General features: G+C 35.8%; 1 protein-coding gene across 1 annotated transcript in view; it reads left to right on the top strand.

Annotated features, from left to right (window-relative positions):
• Positions 1–20,756, top strand: part of LOC138106399 (D-ribitol-5-phosphate cytidylyltransferase-like) — a 111,426-nt gene that overhangs the window by 33,587 nt on the left and 57,083 nt on the right. The window contains 2 exon segments of the mRNA XM_069006949.1: positions 5,281–5,385; positions 12,916–12,961. Of these exon segments, the coding sequence (XP_068863050.1) occupies positions 5,281–5,385; positions 12,916–12,961 (151 nt within the window).

The following is a 20,756-nucleotide window of genomic DNA, read 5'->3' as shown; positions in this document are numbered from 1 at the left end:
TGCTGTATCTTTGTTCTCTTCACTACTACTGCATCTGGATGTATGTCATAGCAGTTTTAATAATTAACTACAGTAAAAATAACTTCAGAGGTGAGATTATCTGGTTTAATGTTGATCTCAGTGTTTCCTCATTCACGTTTCCTCATTCTGTTTGCTGCTTCTGCTATCTCTCATTTAGCTGTGGTATATTGATGTAGGCTGAGTGCTTGCTACAAATCCACTGTTGGATTCAGCACTTTCTTGGTTTCCATGGTAATGAGCATGGCAAAAAAAATCTTTATAAAATAGGATAAAAATAGACCACTTCAGGTGCAGTGAAAGCTTGTGTCTGCTTCTTTTCTTAATTCAGTTAAATGTTCCTGATGATGAATGTTCATGACGTCCTCTGGCATTTCAGCAGTGGAAACTTCATTTGCAAGGATCTGGAAAAATCCTCAAGCTCTGCTATTGTTGATTAGTTATGCATTTTAAATGCAAGTGTTCTGGTATTGTTACTGAATGGATTTACATGGGAGAATAAAATGGATATGCTGGTGGCAGTGGAAAAAGTGCTAAAGGTCACACAGTCAAGGGTTACAGAAGTGTGAATGCTGGCTCAACACAGGCGTTAAAGGTACCTGTGTAAAGGAGCAAATCTGAAGATTTTCTTTTAGTTAATGCATAAAGAATATTAATTTGTGTCCTTATAAACTAAGGAATTATGAAAAGATAAGAAAGTGACAGTGCTGTATTGAACCTTTTTTTTTTTTTTCATCTGTGCTGGTTCCGTTGTATGGTTACCAGTTCCCATATAAAGATCCAGTAAATTAGTGTTCAAAGTATTGTATTCAAAACTAGTGAGCATATGGACTCTTAGTAAATACCAGGGAGACAGAGGCTGCATAGCTGCTCTTTTCTCTAACCTCTTACTCTATGTTTACATATAAGGAACAACAATGTACCTTGCATTTTAGGAAGTAGTAGTGTTTTTCAAAATGTTTTCAAACTAATTTGGAAGGAAGAGGAAGAAGACTTTGTGTAATGCTAAAATCTGTATCTCATTCCACTCATAGCACTTTATTCAAACTTTATTCATTCTTGGAAAACAAACAAAAAAACACCCACAAAAAAGTCTTCCCAAAGCTACCTATTATAATGTCTTTGAATATTCAACACTACAAAAGGATTTTTAAGTAATATATTTCCTTCTGTGTCATTTAAAGAGCTAAACTATTATGTTTTCTTTCTTTTGTGGATATGTTTTCTGCCAGTATTTCCAGCTGTTTCCATCATTTCAAATCTGTGGTGTGAAACTAAAACTATGTCTATTGTTTCACAAAGCTGTGTGTGCATGTCAAGTTCAGTTAACTGTACACTGTCAAACTTATGTTAAAAAGGCTTTCAGTCATAAAGGGGCTTTAGAAAGAGTAAGAGTTTTAAACAGATTTTTGTATTGTAAATTGAATCTAGATGTACACTGAATTACATACAGAAGATTTAGGATGAGAGTGGTTGTATACCTGGGTGAGTATGAATTTTCTTCACAGATATTCTGGAATTTTTGTAGAATCAGAGAGTGTCCTGAGTTGGAAGGGACCATAAGGATCACTGAATCCAGCTCCTGGCCCTGCGCAGGATATTCCCAGTAGTTCCACCATGTGCTTGAGAGCATTGTCCAAGTGCTTCTTGAACTCTGCCAGTGCTGGACCACTTCCTTGGGGAGCCTGCTCCTTCCCTCTGGATGAAGAACCATTTCCTAGTATCCAACCTAAATCTCCCCTGACTCAGCTTCAGGCCATTCCCTTGGGTCCTGTCATTGGTCACCAAAGAGAAGAGATCAGTGTCTGCCCCTCCACTTCCTTGTGGAAGGAAGTTTTAACTGCGATGACGTCTCCCCACTCCTTGTAGTCTTCCCCTCAAGGTCCTTCACCATCTTCGTTGCCCTCCTTTGGACACTCTCTAAGAGTTTAATGTCTTTTTTATATTGAGGTGCCCTAACACTGCACACAGGACTCACGGTGAGGCTGCCCCAGTGCAGAGCAGAGCAGAGCAGGACAATTCCTGCCCTCAATTGTCTGGGGATACCGTGCCTGATGCAGGACTTTTTTTTATAGGAGCTCTCTGATAATGCTTAATTTGCTAACTGAATTTCTTAGAGCAGTATAGAAGCTTTTGAATTCTGCTCTTTGAATATGGATTTAAAATTTCACATGTGAAACTGTTTAGCATGTAGATTGTATATAAACAGCTGGCCTTGTGCTACTACTTCATTTCATTGTTCTTCTCTGACATCAGTGTATCAGACTTGGAGAACAGTACACTCTGACAATATGTTTAGGTTGAAACAATTACAGATAATTAGAGTAGTAAATGTCATGATATACAAGTGTTAGTGAAATATGTTTTTAATTATTACTTTGCTTTGTGTCATATTTCATCCCTTGAAGCAAGCAATACCCTCAAGATGCCTTAGCCCATTTATGGAACTTCTCCACTCCCTACTAATTATATGTGATTAATACCTTGCTAAAAAGTTGGAATTGCTTTGTTTTGTCTTAGTTGCATTCATTACCCATATATTAAAAAATGTAACAATTTTATTGCCGAGTAAATTCTTTCGCAGCCAAATTTATTTCTGAAGTTTTCTCTTCCATTCTGAAGCAAAAATAAAAATACATGGGTTTTTTTAATCTGTATGTTACTCACATTAGTGAAAAATAGTTTGTGTTCTACCAGAAAATTTTCCTTAAAAACAAAATGAAAAAGGAAACATTTTGGTAATAAATATTTGGAATTGACTAGGCCATTTCTGGTTTTACTGGCACTTTATCTCTGGATAGCTTTACTTAGAAGATCACTGCATTTTTATGTATTTTGGAGCTAGAGTTCCCTCTTCCTTTATCTTTTCTGTTCACCTTTTTTCTATCCTATTTATTTAAATTTCTGCTTAATTAAAAAATGTTCCAAAGTGTTTTTTTTGAAACCCCCTTCTTTTTAAGTTACTCTATGTTCTTGTGTCAATTTTGGTTTGTAACTCAGCTAAAAGTCTGTAAAGAACAATAATATTTAAAGTACTTTTTAAAGTTGGCTGACAAATTAAATGGTAGAAATTACTGATTTAAAGAATATAAAAGTCATAGCTATCTTTTTTCTAAGATATCTGTGTGTATGAGTATTGCAATTCAGATGTGTAATGCTGATGAATTCCTTGAATTTCACTGATATGTTATAAAACAAGAATAGAACAAAAAAAAATTTCTTCATCTGTTTTAATAAACTTCTTGAGAAACTTAATAAAAAGAAAGGCAGGTTGTGTTGCAGTACTCTCTTTTGGTTCTTTAACCCACTTAAATTTTTACGTGCTTGGCAATTTTGGTTTCTTGAATCCTGGAGGGGCTGGAAATTACTGAGCACAGTATCTTTGAAACATGGACCCAGGGTTAAATTTTACACAATGGAAGTGTTCATAAAGGAAAGCTTATGTATTGCAGAGCTAATTGTCATTCCTTAAGGACCTTACTGGCATCTTGTTTGAGGTTGATTGAGCTGATAGCAACCTAAGTGCCTTAATAAGATGTTTCACAGAAGCTTTTACCAAAGACTCTTGAAGGACTCTTACAGATTTGGGATAAGAGAAAGGATTTACCAGGGTAGATTATTTTTTAGAAGATAAGAAACAAGGTCAAGTGCATGACCAGTTTTCATTGCAGTAAATCACCAGTGGAGTTTCTTGATGGTCTGTACTGAGACCTGTGCAGTTATTTTGTTCATAAATAATTTGGAACAGGAAGTGGAGGTACCCTTTCTTTTTCTGTGTAATGGAGATGAGGGCTAACTGAGAAGGTTTGTAGAAGGATATTATGATAAAATTCATAGGCAAGTGTAGATAAATGGAGGGCAAAAGCGTTGATCAAAGTTTTGAAGTAGTTTCCACACATGAAATGACTGAATAAATACTGATCTCTTTATCTGTGGAAAGATGTGAGAAGAAATGTGGTAGAGCATTTTGAAGGGTTGAGAAGGTGGTTTTTCTGTCAGAGTAATAGAGCATGCGATGAAAAAAGTGATGAATGAGATACTCCCTGCTGCAGTTGCTAAAAAAATACTGCTATTCAAAAAATAATTGGGTGAATTCAGGATTCCTGTACTTCACTGAGTACTGTTAAGGCAGTTGCTTCTGGTTCAGTGTGTCCCTCAGGGAGTTTTTATTAAAGTGATTTCTGAAGCCAGAATAATAGCTTTATATGAGGCAAAGGGAACATTCTGGGAAGGTAAGAACATATTATTGCCTTGTTTTTTCTTACTTACTGTTGACAAGTCACTCTGAAATAGAGACTGGCTATGGTGCTAGCCAGCCTCTGATCTTCTCAAATACCTCCTTTTTTTATAAAGATGCTATCTTAAGTTACCCTTCCTTGTTACATGGCATTTGTGTTTCTGTATGGACTGGTAATTTAGCAATACGAAAATAGTAGAACTTTCTTATCTTAGTCAGGCTAATTCATCTTGAGGTAGTCCTGACTGATAAGCTCCCAGTTCCTGCTTTTCTACCTATGTTTTGGCTCAGGATATTCTGCTCCCTACTCAGTTTTTCATTAATGAGATTCTTACAATCGCTATCAATAGGAAGCCAAACTGCTTGGGAAGGGTGTGTTGAGAGAATAATATCTTTTCTAGATGCCTAAAAGGTAGACAAACTTTTGTTTGTTGTTTTTTTTTTAATCTGTAAGGATCATGGAGCAGCATGAGACTGCTATTTTTTGTGCAGATAACTGGAGAAAAAAATAGAGGGAATCACGTAAGGAATACAGAGGTTACTACCATCCCTTTTTTGATGCTGCAATAACCAAAACAGGCCCAGCATTTGAAGAGTCATGCTTCTACATCTATTGATTTGTTCCCATACTCTAAAGGTTTGTCACTGAAAGGTTAATGGTGTCTTTTGGTGAGGCCTCTCTTGACTACGTCAAGAATTTTTTTATACATGTAACTTCTCATTCGTTTAGTTAACAGTGTAAAGGTTTAGCAAGATACTAAGGCTTAGCAGCACCTAACTGATTTCATCTGTGCTTGTAAAGTGTTTGTTTACTTCTATAACATTTTGCTGAATAGCCACAATTTGGCATAAGCTTCTTGGAGCGGTTTTATTTCTGATCTATCCTAAACCTATGTGCCTAATACAGATGTATTACTGTGGATAGGACTGTTGAGATGTAAAGTTTAATTAATGAAAGAAAATGTGTTATTGCTTAGAAGTATCGAAGACTAATTGAGGATATTTTTGGTTTTTAATTACTACAGTGTACAGACTATGACCTGGATTATGGAACTGAATGTTTGCATCTGGTTCTGAAATACTGTAAAACAAATGCCAAACTTGTTGAAGGAACAGCTGACCTCTGGAAGGTAAAGACAATAATAATATCTAGTTCTATATATATAATTTAAAATTAATAAAATTTGCATATTACCATAAAAATTCAGATGTGTTTTCAACTGTAATTTAAACTTTTCTGTTTCATATTTCAGAATTGGTTTTGTCTGAGCTCTTTTTAGAGCTCAGTATTGTAGAGTGTCTTGGACAGTTTTTACTTGAGATAATCAATGAAGACAGTATTTTCCTGTAAATAGGAAAAACATCTAGGTACTTGAATGACCTAAGAATCTGTAAAACTATAAATCTGTAATCCCCCAAACTAAGAATGTTCTTTTATGATACGGGCTTTCTTCTGCTATTTCTGTATCTTTTGTCTATTTTCCTCTACTTTTCCTATGAGGACATTGCTTTTTTTCTGATGCCAAATACCTGGCTATCAACAGTTCGATTTTTAGAGTAGTTCATTACATTCAGTAGCACTGTAATATTTAAGACGTTTTCAAATAATACTTTAAATTTTTTTAAACATCATTTACCTTGTCTGGTAATCTGGTAGGTTCCTGATGACTGACAAAACATCTATGTGTGCAGGTGCCAAAGTATATGTCCCTTCTACTCCAAAGTATCATGTTTCATTGTTTTGGATGGTGGGACATTATTCTTTCTTAGTGGCTGTTGTGTCAAGCAATTTTAAAGTTTATTTTATTTTATTTTATTTTATTTTATTTTATTTTATTTTATTTTATTTTATTTTATTTTATTTTATTTTATTTTATTCATTACCACACTGAAAGATCTGGAAGCAGCTCAAATCACTGCATCTGTCTTTGACAGTACATTTCCTCCAACGAGACATTATTTTTAAAAGTATAACGATAAATCTTACACAGAAAGGTAATTTCCTGAATCTGCAGTGCACATTTCCTGTGCAATTTAACAGGAAAATTTACTTGTGCATTGGTTCCATACAGAACTTCTTTTGATATCCTGTTGGGGACATACAGTCTTTCTGAAACTGTATATGGTCTGTTTTCCTATTCAGTCTTCTAAGGGACAGATTATGTCATGCATATTTACATTACATAATTTTTTGGATGATTTCATTGTTCGCATTGCAAAGCATGATAGTTACATGAAGGGTAGCAAAATACACCAATAATGCTCATTTTTCTCATAATAATGTTCATCTGGTTCTTTGCTATCTGTAGATGCTATTGATGCCCAGCAGATAAATGTGGCTTAGAATGACAGAATAATTAAGTCTGAATGAAATAGATAGATGTTATCTGGTCCTACACCTTGCTGAAAGTGGGACCAGGTTAGTTAGATTAGGCAGTGCAGGGCCTTGTACAGCTAAGTTTTGAATATCTCCAAGAATGGAGATTCTCCAAGAATGGAGATTTCACAGCCTCTCTGGGGAAGGCAATTCTAATGAATATCACCCTTGTATGGGGACTTTTTTCATATTATTTCATCAACATTTCCCTTACTGCGTCTTGCACTGGAGAAGGAAGAAAGGCCAACAAAAAGTTCTGCAAGAAAAGTCCAGTTTATTCTTCTCTATGGCCATGAATTAACCCTTCCCCATCTTCCATCTTCTGTTCTTTGGGCTGAACAAGCCAAGTTCTCTCACACCATCTTAGCAGACCTCTACTGGCTTCCTTCTGTTCCTCTTTGTGTTATACTGGGGAGCCCAAAACTAAAAACAGTACTCTGGTGTGTTTTCTAAAGGGCCAAATAATCCCTGTATTACCCGTAATGAGATCTACTTCCTTACTGATACAGCTGTTTGATTCCTTTTCTCCACTGCTCCAGACTGCTGACTCATGCTCAGCTTGTCCAGAAGCTCCTTCTCTGTAAAGCTGTTTTCTATATTTCAGCATCAGTATGGACTGCTGCTGCCCAGGGTCGTTCTGTCCCAGATGCAGGATGCTGTATTTATGTTTGTTATAGACCACAAAGTTTCTCTCAGCTGCTTTCTCCAGCCTTTCAGGATCCTTCTAAATTATTGTTGGACCCTTGAGCATATTGAATGAATACTTGTTCCTTTGTTGTCATCTGCTGGTTTTCTGAGGGTATTTCCCCTTTCTCAGGTTGTTAATAAAGATATTAGACAGTATTGTCCCCAGTATCAGGCCCCAAGGAGTAGTATTAGTAACCAGTCCCCAGTTTCATTGGGACTTGAACTTGTGCTCATCTCTGTTTTAAAAGACACTTGTTGAAGTGTCAGTGTCACCCCAACACTGTTAATGAAACAAAATCCTGATCCTATTAACTTTGTAGTGTGTGGAACACATTGCCGTAGCACTGGACTTTAAAGAGGCCTATAAACATTTGGAAAACGATAACTTGGAAAGGGAAGGGAAGGGAAGGGAAGGGAAGGGAAGGGAAGGGAAGGGAAGGGAAGGGAAGGGAAGGGAAGGGAAGGGAAGGGAAGGGAAGGGAAGGGAAGGGAAGGGAAGGGAAGGGAAGGGAAGGGAAGGGAAGGGAAGGGAAGGGAAGGGAAGGGAAGTCCTCCTCCTGAGAAGGAAAGAGCAGCAGAGACATTGTATGATAAACTGACTGCAACCCCTATTTCCTATCCCCATTTACCACTGGAAGGGAGGAGGTAGAGAAAATTTGGAGTAAAGTTGAGCCTGGGAAAAAGGGAGGGGTGGGGAAGATGTTTTAATATTTGGTTTTATTTGTTGTTGTCCTACTCTGATTTGATTGGTAATAAATTAAACTAAATTAAACTAATTTCCCTGAGTTTAGTCTGGTTTGTGTGATCTCTCTCTGCCCTTATCTTGACCCATGAGTCTTTTGTTATATTTTTTCTTCCTTATCCACTTGAAGAGGAGAATGACAGAGCAGCTTTGGTGGGCACCTGGTATCTATCCAAGGTCAACCCAGCACAGTCTCAGTGTTGACAGTGTTGTGTAGAGTGTGACAGTAGCAAGAGCAGCCATTTATGTGCAGACACTGTGCTGCAGGCCATGCAGAGCAGTGAATATGTTACATACAGTAAACACAAAGATGCTGGTGCCAGGTCATTAAAGTACCTTCTCACATCCTATGCCCTGTCTAATTTTTGTAGCTAAAAGTCATTGGTGTTTCTGTGGCTTGTAAAGACATTAAGAGTGAAAGGCATAAAAATGATGAGGTATGTAAAATATTACGTTGTTTCTGCAGGAAATACTGATTTCAGTTTGGAGCCTACAGAGCAATACAGCTCCTTCTTGAAGAGCACCCAGCATCGGTCACTCTGTACCGAGGTGTTTGGCAGGTGATTTGGAGCAGTACCATTAAAGAACAGTCATGCTCAGTCTTTGGTTTGATGAAGTGCAGAAGACTGCCAGTTTTCTCAAGTGGTACTTGCTTACAAAATGATTAGGAACTATTGCTGTTACTAGTCAGCTCTCAGAAACACAATAATCTTTCATTAGCTGTCATAATACTGTAATTTGTAATATATTGTTATTTTTTTCTGCTAGGTTTTTAATGCTGAGCTAAATGAAATTTCATATGCCAAGAACTGATGTTCTCCCAATGGTTCCAGCCTTATTTTTCAACACAAGGCAAAAAGATATTCCATCCAGATAAATAATCTGAAATAAATAATCCTCGTTCAGTTGAGGTTTCAGAGGATGTGTAACAGAAGGACTGCAGTCAGTTAACAGTTTCTGAAGTTCAAGTATTAAAAACAAGTTTCATCATATGTGGATCTTGAATCTTTAAAGAGCAGATCAGATATTTGTAAGAATTCAGTTTATGCATGAGATGCACAACCTACATAACATTAAATGACTCAAAGTTGTGGGAAAATGTTGTGTGTGTTTATATATTATCTTCTTGAATTAACACTAATTACTCTACCTGAGCACTTCTACATTAGGAAAAGTAACATTTCAAAGTCACTGTTGGAGCTAAAGCAAGAGATAGTTTACTTTCTGGGAACAAACTACAAAATTAAAATCATTCTTTGTAGTGAAAACAACCAAGTAATTCAAATTACTTCAGTATTATAAATATTCCTAAATTCTATTTTAAAGATAGTTATTGTATAACTATTTATAAGGTATTTGAGGTCAGGACAGCCAAAAAAGGAAACAGAAAGACTATCAACACCACATTTTTAGTTTCTCTGTGTTTGATACCTTGAAAGTAAAATTACCTTAAATATTCTGGGACAATATGCTCTTAAAGTGTAAAATCAACTAACAGAATGTATTATACTCTGATATATGTGTGTATGCATAATGTAGATAAAAAATTCAGTATAAGAACATTTTTTAAAATTTGAGGCAGATTTATAGACTTTATGTTGGCAGAGTGAAAAATCCACATTTCTAAAAAGCAACAGATTATTTTCTAATCCTACAAAACTATTCCATACAAAGGAGATCTGTATGATGTCTTAGCATAAGAGACAGGAAAAACTTCATTAAACTGAAATTCAGTACATTTGTGTATGTGTGTGGTCATAACTTTATTGTATTTATTCAGTAAAGAGTTGTATTTTTGCATTTGATGTCCACTTTTGTAAGTCTGAACTGTTCATCAAGCTAAGTCAGTTTGAAGAAGACTTTTAAACATTACATGGAAGTAATTTTGGGGAATAACTTTTAAAAGAACATCTTCCTAGGTAGTGAAAACTTACAGTCTGACAATTAACAAAAAAGGGCACACAGGAAAACAAACTCATCTGATGATTTTTGAGGCTTTATTAAAGAAGTACAATAGAGTATTTATTATACAGAAGAGACATTTACTAAGTAAGACTGCTCTGTCTTTCCTATAAGCAGTTCATGTTTTCATGCTCTGTGACTGTGAGGTATTTGTGTTGAGTTTTAATATTTGGCCTAGTGATATTCTGGATTGCAGCAATAACGTTCTTAAAGTCTTGGAGCACTGGATGTCCAAGAGGACAAAATGAAAATTAATATTGTCACGTAAAGAATGAGAATTTGAGTAATTTGGAGCCTGTGAGTTTGATATTGATCAACAAAACAAAAAGGTGCACTGCTACAGGAAAAACTTGGTTATTTAAAGAGTCAAGGGATTAATGTAATTAATGTGAACCAACATGGAATTTAATTATTTTGTGAAATTGACTTCAAGACTTTATTACAAGTCTATAATCTTGACTGATAAAGATAGTGCTGCTGATAAAACATACAACTGGCAGAAGTTTGACTTGTAATTACATGACATCTTAATTAAAAATAGGATGACTGTAACTGTACTAGTTCTCATTAAATAGATGAAAAATTAGATAATTGATATATTTCAAAAGATAATTCTCACCATGTCTCACCAGTTTCTGCAGAAGCTGTTATTGTCTCTAAGGTATTTAATAGTTGTCTGGTAAAGTTTGCAGACAAAGATTTAAGGATTTGTAAATAAAAATATAATTGATCAGAAGTAACCTATTTATAAGGATTGCTTAGCAAACAGTTTAAAGAAAAAAGTATGCTTTTCATTGCAGCCAAATATCAAGAACTGATTTTAGAAACAAATGAAGTATAGGTCTTATTTAATGGATTGTTCTTGGAAGGCAGTGACTTTGAATGTGGTGTAGGTATCACAGAGGGTAGCAAGTTTCCCAAGTATGTGGGCAAAATACCATATGTCAGCCATGGATAGAGAAACAAGAATATGAAATTAGAGAAGAGAGGTTCTAGTATTACAAGTGCATCTAGAATGCTATGGACAAATCTGGGCTGAAGCTCTGTGCAACTGTTATAAATAGGGAACATTCAGGGAATTGAATTCAGCATCTTACTCGAAAGAGGTGTAGAGAAACCTTCCCTCCTTGACTGGTAAGGGGTGGTCACATATGGTATCTGGAAGGATTTTCCTGTGAACTCTGCAATTTTCACAAAACTTATAGGAGCATTTATCTGAAATTAGCTTATAAAATCAAAGATTATGAAAGAAATACATACGAAGCATGTGATATGGTCTTCAATGATTTATTTCTCTAGGAAACAAAGCATTTGCTGATGTCTGTCTAAGAATTTCAGAACAGATTTTTTAAAGGTTCATTCTTAATTTTTTATTCGCCTGTGCTGTTTTCTTGAAGACTGCACCTACCATTTTTTTAGATCAGGCTGTTCAAAAATACTTTTGCACCTCAAAGAGACCTTAAATGTTAGAGTATTTGACACCATTTTTGACAGACCTTAGTCTTGTTTCTTGAAAGGTTTTGGGATTATAATCTGTTATACTTTACTGAAAATTCAATATAAATGCCCTCTAGAGTCTGGTGAATAGAAAGAAACTTTGCAGCAAAATCACTCAGTTGGTCACTCTATCCTTAAATCTAACTTCAAGGCATTGATTCTTCCCAACAGTAAGTAGAAATGTGAAAGTCTGTTTGTAAACTGATACTCCTAAGATTTATCAGGATAGATTCATTCTCTGGCTGCTCCTCCTGCAGGACAAACTATAGGGAATTAAGTTAGTTTTAAATTTTAAAAGAATGTAATGCATTGGGGAAATCATGAGATGTTATTCATCTGTTTCTGAATATAATACAGAGCTTAATTTATGAGATTGGAAGGAAAGTGGTCACAAGAATCCTTATGTTAAAGTCAAATAATCACTTGCTTGGAGACTAAGTATACCATTAATGGTATCCTGGTGTAAGATTTACTTTGTAGCACTAATGCTGTTGGAATCCTGTTCAGTTAATTTCAAAAAGAAAGAAATATTTATTCAGGCTCTAGAGAAAAAAAAAACAGAAAATCCAGTAAATATTATTTAGCATTACAGGAAGTTACAGTAAAAAGAAATACAAATATTTAAGTCATATCAGTTCAAGTCACTGCTTGTTATTGTGAAGGCAGTGCTAGCAAACACTGTTAATGTCTTGGGTAGATCTGACTTTAATTTTCTGTTATTTTATTTGCAAAGTCTGTGATTGGGACTGTCAGCCACCATGAGTGTACAAAGACAGATATAGAGGGTGTTTTTGCAAGTACCAAGTAAATATTCAGCATCTTATTGTTCACCTAACTTGATCTGATTAATGTCTTCAAGGTGAACTTGATGTTTATTAATTCTCTGAAAACTCATGCACAGTCTACTTGTAGTCTCACTGACTCCCACTGGTTGATTGGACTCTTGTTAACAAAAAGAGTCTTGCACTACTGAAAAATTGCACCTACATTAGTAAAAGCAATAACAAGGTTTCTCCCTGTCTGTCATTTTTATGATCCCAAGTCCTGTTGAAAATTAATCTATTCTGCAATAAAATTAGCATAGAATTGATATGTAAAAAAATAGATGCATTATTATGTTTTTGTGATTTTTCAAAGTGTTGAAAATAGTTTTAGGTTTCAAATGAGTTCTAAGCAGATGTAAGTATTTGGGAAAGGGGTTTTGTCAAGTCTCCAGTACTTTCTGCAACCTCTGTTCTCATAAATTGCCAGTGATATTTTACCAAATTAAGAAATTGACAATATCACTTGTTTATGGTATTTAAAATGTAAAGAATTGCCTTCAGGGCAATTGTGTTATTGGTTTTACATTCCTTCCTGCTGTGTTAAATCTAATGAGGCTTGTCTGTCCTTTAGGTGACCTACAAGCGGGATCTGTATGCAGCTGAATCGATCATTAAGGGTATGTGTTCGTCCTTGTGACTGTCAGTTTGCATATTCCTGATTATAATTAAGGATTTTGTGTACAATAGTTTGAAATTTCTTTAAGAAAAGTTTTATGATGGATAAAATGTGCTTAGGCAAGTTGTTTTAGCTCGTTTACTAGAATCTTTGTATTACGCATATTTATTTACTTCTCTTAGAATACAGAACCTTATAAAAAGCTGTGTATATTACAGTCAAACAGAGATTAATTTTGAAGGACTTTATAAGGAATAAACAATCTATTTTTTTCTTTCATTTGCAGGTCAATTCTGAATATGTTCCATCTTTCTATTCTACATTGTAGAGTGAAAATTAAATATTAACTCTTTAGGGCTCGTCACTGTTTTACATACAGTCAGTTGTTGCCTAAATTGATGTGGCAATTATGTGATATTGAGATACTTCATTAATTTATAAATATCTTGTTGAACAGTTTGTTAATATTTTTTTTTTCCAGTGGCAGTGGTTTCATAGCAGTTTAACTTAAAGACTGGATTTAGCCTTTATCTAGGTTGACTCACTCTAAAAACAATGTAGAAAGTAAGAGTTCTCAAATACTGTATAATGACCACACTGATGGTTATTGTAAACTGACAGGCAGTGATTCAGGGGACTCTTGCCTGACTCCTTGTTGAGAACTGAGGGATAAAACCCCAGAAACTGATGAAGAGAAAGGGACTTCCTTTTGGATTAAAAATACCTTTCCAGAGAAAAGAATGAAGTTCCTATTTAAGAAAACCAGAGCAAAACCTGTTCTGTTGAGGCATGGTGAGTGAATGGCTAGTTGTCCACTCTGGTTATTATAGTGGGCAAATGTTGCATATTAGATGCATTATTAGAATTACTTAACTGAATTTTTCAGGCACAAATCAAGAAGATAGGGCTGGGAAGCCTGGAAATTTCTGGTTCTGACAGGCAATGGGCTCTCATATTCATAGATAGAAGCCTGGGATTTTTGAAAATATTACTTTTTGTAGGATTCTTAGATGTTCCACACTCCTAGCTTTCAAGCTTAGGAATTCCAAGCATATTGAAGAAAAGAGGGTGGCAGGGACTAGTTGACATGAATTTACAAAGCAGTATTTACGCCTCACCAGCACCATAGCCTTCTTAGCATATGTAATGTTATCACATCTTTTTGTTTTCTTTAAAGCCAGTACAATCTTTTTCAGCTGTTACTTATAATAAAAAGCTTGTGTAGTTTAAAGTAAATATGAAGACCTTCATGGTGGTCAGTCAGGCTAATCCCTTTAATAATGTCTAATCTAATGTCCCTTTGCTGTGGCAGCATGCAATATATCTACTTCAGTAACCGCAGCAGTCTTACTATGGTGGTTTCTATGAAAATCTGTACTTTAAGATTACTGAAGTTTAGATTTGCTTCTTGCTGCATTGTGTGAGTTCAGGAAGCAGAAGCTGTACGTGTTCTTTTCTCCTTATGCAAGCAGTATAATGAGTCCTCCATAGCAAATTAGGACACTGCATAACAGAATTATCTTACATAATTAATTATCTTTAATGGGGTTTTGAATTGGCACTGTTAGTTGTCCAAGACAGCAGTTTGAAAGTTGTGCCTTATCTATTTTGTGCCCTTCAAAAGGCTTCAGATCTCAGATCTTCAGGTTGCTGTAGCATGAATCATTTTGGTAGTGGACAGTTGAACCATGTGAATTAATATTAGGCACGTGCTCTATTCACAGTTCATTCCACACTTAAAGCATATTTAAGGGGAGAATATGTTTTTGTCCTTCAGAGCATCATCCTGATGTACCCCTGTATGGCGTCATTTACTCTTATGGTTAGTTTTACAGAAGAAATCTTATTAGCTATGATCTGCTGTGTTGTGCTATACCTATAGGAAACCTTCAAGGATAGGTCACCTTAGAGAATGGCAACCATCCTGCAAGCCAAGGCATGTTCAGTTAGGCCTTTCCTATATGCTGGGTAATTGACTATATGACAGTGTTTGCTTTTCTTGAGAGTTCAAAACCCACTACATGGTGCTATATCGTAGAATCAATAGAATAGCCTGGGTTGGAATGGACCTTAAAGACCAACCCCCTGGCCATCAGTAGGGGCACCTTTAACTAGATCAAGTGGCTCAGAGCCTCATCCAACCTGGCCTTGAACACTTCCAGGGACAGAGCATCCACAACTTCTCTGGGCAACCTGTTGCAGTGCCTCACCACCCTCACAGTAAAGAATTTCTTCCTAATATCTAGTCAGAGCCTACTCTCCATTTGAAGCCATTCCCACTTGCCATATCACTACATGCTCTTGTAAGTGATGTGCTCTTGCTTATCATTTTTTGTGCCATGTAGAGTGCCTGAGGGGGAAGTCCTACATGGCTGTCAAGTTGAGTTGCAAGATGCCAGCTCTCCAAATGCCACTTTGCATGCTGTCAAGGCCCTCTGGAGATGTCCCAGAAGCTGAATGTGTGGGTTAGGAGGGTGCAGGGAACCAAGGGCTCTGGCCTCACACTGGCTCCCCACTGCTGTTTCAGTCTTTACAGCTGATTTCTTTATTATTAAGTTACCCAGTTTACTGTGCTGGACACACATTTTCTCACTGGATGATTTCAGTAGTGATGAAGAAATTTTGAGTGTACACATTTGATTTTGTGACTACAATTCCAAATTTCATGTCATTTGCAGTTTATTAGTGATTAAAACATTTGGTTTTCTTCAGGAATTCAACAAATTTCAGCTTGCTAAACTTATCAGGTGGAAGTAAGAAAATCATGCATCCCTACATACATTTTTTTGCCTTAGATATTTATACACAGGCATATAATTCTTATTCAAGGCAAAGAAACATTTCACTGATGTAAAAAGACTAATGAGTTATTTTTCTTTTGAGACTGTTTTTTTAAACATTTCTTTTTAGTTTCCTCACTTCCTCAAATCTCTTTTTATAACCGTTTTGTAAAAAGCAAATTTAATGCTTTTCTTTAGTTACACAGGTATAAACTTGTAGAGCATGCAGACAAGGTGGCACACGCCTATTTTGAATAGTCTTGAAGTAAGAAAACATTGTCTTACAATAAGGGTGACTCATCTAGAAATGTAGTTAAGATCAGGCTAATACAAAACATCCTAAAAAAATTCCATTAGGATTACTGCCCTCGAGGTAGATAATTTTGAACTCTAGTTCCAACATGTAAACTTCAAACGGTGCTTCTCAGAAGAGGTTTGTAACTTACAGTTTGACTCTCTCCTCCTCCTCCTCCTTGTTTTTCTTTTCTCAAGGGCCTTACTTTATAAGTAACTTTTTCACAAGAGCATGCATTTGCAGATTGGATAACTTGCCCTCACATTTGGCTAAAGAAGTATCTGTTGATGTAGATAAAATGATGGTTTTTGCAAGTGCCGAGAAAAATATTGTAATGCCTTCAAACTGTTTATGACTGTTGGGAGCTACATATTATGACTTGTGTTCTGTGAAGAAACCACGTGACTTTTTATAAAAATAGAAATTGAGCAAAGGGCAGAGAACTTATGTGAGGTAGGCTGCATTTTCATGGGCACACTCATGAACCAGTGGCTGTTCTCTGCTCTGAGCCAAAGAAATAGACTGGCAGGTGGGGAATACTCCTTGGAATAGCTACTGTCAAGTGAGAAGAACCCTATTTTCTTGCCTTCTACCACAAAATTTTCCTTTCTTTCCTGTGTACTAATATTGGTAGGAGGCAGTGTCAAGTTTGGTTTTTAGTTTTTGTGGCTACAGAGACATGTGGGATGGGTAAACAAACAAAAAAAAGTTAGATTTTTTGGTTACCTATATTATTCAAATAAAAATTTCAACTCATTCTGTTGAGCATGAATGAACTAAATGCGTGGCAGTATTTATTTTTTTTTTTTGTATGTTTACAGTGGTAGCATCTCATAACAAAGATGTTTCTAAAGATGCCAGGGGAAACCATACTGAATTTCCAGACCAGTCAAGCCATTGCTATGTAGAAAGTGCAAATGGAATTCTGATAAATTAATTTACTACTTGGAATTCACTGCAAACTTCAAAAGTATTTTGATGAGATGTGCTTCTAAAATAGGAAGCAATAGGAATTGTAATAGCATACCAAGAGTGGTGTGGTATGAGCATGTTTCCAAAAACAAGTGTATGTACACACATATATGTGCAATTAAGAGAAAAAAATTATGTCTGTAGGCTAAAACCTATTTGCCATTCAGATGCATTTTTTTTCTTATGGTATTAATTCCCTAGGATGTGATATTTATTATCTTTATTCAAACAAAGTATTATTTTAATTGCTGCTTATTTGTGGCATGCTCTTCAAGGTAAACTTCTAAGTCTTCCATTAGAGTACACTTAATACATCATCTAACTATGGTAGTTCCATAAACATGCACACATTTTAATTTATGATTGGGTATGATCCTAGGATAAAGACTGCAGCAGGTGTTGGTGAATAATAATGTCATCTAAAGCTTCTGGGATATCAAAGGAGGGCGTAGAAACATTGAAAATCAAGTTTCCTGATGAAGGAAAAATGACGTTTTATGGAATGAATTCTGAAATCTTGTGTCAAATTTAGGTTTAATGAAGAAAACTCCTGATTGAGAAATTTAATGTTTAAATTTGACAGTGTAAAGTTTTAACTATTTCTTATTTCATGCAAAAAATATGCTCTGAGTGCATGTTAAAAGTGATGGATGGGATCAAATGTGATGCATGTGAATGGGGAACACTACTCCATTATCAGGTACAGCTGGAATTGGGTGATGTGTGTTGGGGAGAGGAAATTTCCAGGGAAATAATAAGTTTAAATAAGTAGAGGAAGGGGAAGCCAAAGCAAGGTAGAGGGTTTGATATGTAATGTAGTAGTGAGAAAACAACTGAAAAAAAACATTGGGCAGATGAAAAGGAAGTTATGGCAGAAAGTAGTTAAGTAAAGTAGAACTGTGGTTCATTGTGGGAGGACAGGAGGAGATGCAAAAACCCAACCAAGGGAAGTTCCAGCTCAGTAAAAGGAATAATCTCGTTCACCCTTGACAGACAACCAAGCGGCAAACAGGTTGCCCAGAGAGATTGTATGCCAGAGCAGTAAGGGGCTGAGTGACAGGCCTGACCTCATGGGTGATCCTGCTTTGAGAAGGAGTTTGAATGAGAGACCCTGGAGTTCCTTCCAGCCTCAATTATCCAGAGGTCCAATGGAAAACAAAATGTTTTTAGCCGAGTATTAAAATTCTTGGTGACATGGCCGTGTCGTGCCTTTCCAGTATAACTGTTTCGTTCACCCAAACAGAATTCTGAAAAGCAGGAATGAAATGCTGCACACAGCTTTACTGGCAGGCAGCAAAACTCATGGAATCCCTGGAGTTACGAGCCAGCACTCCAGATGTGCTCACTGAATTCAGCATGACTATGCTGAGTGACAGAGCTCCATCATCTTAGCAGAGGTGGGACACGGGCAATCTTGGGGAGGAAGGCGCCATTCAGTCTTCCTTCCCACAGTGCAGCAAAGGTGCAGTCTAAATTAACACATGGATCTTTGACCACTTGAAATTAGATTTAAATGGAAGTTGAGTTTCAAACCTCAACTATAACAGAACTGTTGCTTTACTATGATGATTTTATAAATGATGATTTCCCAGACTTCTTTTACTCATTTCTTTGATCATTTAAAAACATGCAGCATCTTTTCAATGTGGGTATTATTACTACTTTAATGTTCTCCTACTTTATTAACATACTTTCCCCTTATAACATTACATTCCTCCTCCAGATAAAAAATAGTTTTCCACACTTCATTGGATTTTCTCTCTTCTTTATTAAATTCAACCTGAAAGTCTTAGTTGCTTTTTTGTAATTGCCTCTCCTTTCTCATCTATATTACAGGAAATTAGAGATCTAAGAGGGCTGGAGAGAGGAGTGAGATGGGTTTTTATAGCTGCAGCCTTTGAGCAGCCTTTTGTAAGAATAGTTCTGACACTTACTGTTGATTACAGACTTCTTTTTAAAAACAACTGTTTGAGCTTAAGTTATGGTGCGTTTTTGGACTCCACAGCCTTCTTCCACATGTGGATTTTTGTAATAGCTCCAATCTTCATTAAATTACTTAGTTCAATAGAGTCTGAGTTCTTGAAATCTGATATGCTAGTCTGGTTTATTGTGTATGTCTATCTTGTATCTGCACTTTGTGTACAGTACTAAATTCAAGTGGCTCTTGATCTGATTTCAATCTACCCACTGGTTTCTTTCTGCTGATAAGAAATTAATTCAATATGGTTTCCCATTTTTCAGACTGTAAAGTTATTCTGTATTAAGTAGAAGCCAACTGTGATCCATGTTCAGTATACTTTTTTGCCCAGTGAATCTATGGGAAGATAATTTCTCCCACACTTGTGGTATCCTGTGATTTCCAGTCCTGTGAGAACTGGTCATGCATTTTTTTCATTTGCACTTCCATCTGGTTGTGATGGTTTATAAGCAGATGTTTATTGTTCTCTCTCTTTCTTCCTCCCTCCCCATTCTTGCTAACTTAATACAATGTCAGTTGCCACCACTATTTTTGTTGTCACATTATAAATATTGGACGTAATAAATACCCATGATTCAAAAAATCATTCTAATTATCTTTTGGGATTCTCAGTGGTTAATTCACTTTTCCTGCTCACAGAAAATTGCTTAAAAATCACAAGTCACTTTCCAATAATGTTGACTTTACAGCAGCTTTAAAATTAATTTTCAGGTCTTTATGTCTATTTTTGTAAAGAAGTCTGTGTGTTTACAATAGAAAGTGAGATGTTTCTGCACTGCTGAAGTAATGCATCTGATTAAACTTATTGTGTGGTATGTAATTATAGAAATAACTTCCCACATGCAACAAATACATAGGTTTATATCCAGACTTGTTTGAAGACCAGTTAGCCCGTATTTTTATAATTTTTCTTGTCTTTCACTCCTAATTTATTTTGTGGTGATGTTTGGTATATTTCTGTCCCTGGAGTTCATTGTAGTCCGCTTTAAATATAATTAGACTTTACTTTTATGAAATTTCTAGTTGCTTATGGAATGGCTACCCCAAAAACATTGGAAATCTTATGTTTTCTTCTGTGTGTTAATTCAGCATCTAAAGGGTAAAGTCCTGAATTAGATTTGAGAGTTTCAGACTTGAATTTTGATTTGTTATCTTAAAGAAAGGAAAATGTTCACTGAATCTAAAACCTGTAGTCAATAACAAGAGAAATTACTAATTTTCTGAAATACTGGCTTTGTGGAACAGATCAGGAAATAACTTGAAACTATTGTTCTTGATAGCAACAAAATACTGTAGTTTGCCTCCCCCCCCCCCCCAGTGAAACATCTAGGAAGTTGCCCATGCCAGGATCTTTGCCACTAACTTTGCAACTTCTTTGCTGTTGAGGTGAACAGTTACATCTTCTGTCTCCTTAAACAGTATCATCAATAAATTTTTGGGCTATTTTTTAGTATATATTGTTGGGAATAGGATTTATGTTATCTCCTGGGGTTTTTTGCTTTTTTCCCCCTTAATTTACTCAATATTACTAACACTGCATTTAGTGATCTGTTGAAATGATAAGAGAGATGAAATTTTCAGAAAGTTTTCTTGATGTCAACTAGTGTCAATATGGACCCAAACAAATACATTTTAGTAGACTTAAATGGGCTTTGGGGACAGGCCTTACGTAATGATATCATGTTGTACAAAATCATATAAAATATAATTTGAATTTTGAGATGTATGTTATATAAATTACGTAGTTACATTAACTGTACCTTGTAGCCAT

Source organism: Aphelocoma coerulescens, chromosome 2 (genome assembly GCF_041296385.1).
Source record: "Aphelocoma coerulescens isolate FSJ_1873_10779 chromosome 2, UR_Acoe_1.0, whole genome shotgun sequence".
Taxonomy (NCBI): domain Eukaryota; kingdom Metazoa; phylum Chordata; class Aves; order Passeriformes; family Corvidae; genus Aphelocoma; species Aphelocoma coerulescens.
The sequence above is the reverse complement of the archived record's forward strand: the minus strand, read 5'-3'. Positions and strand labels throughout refer to the sequence as shown.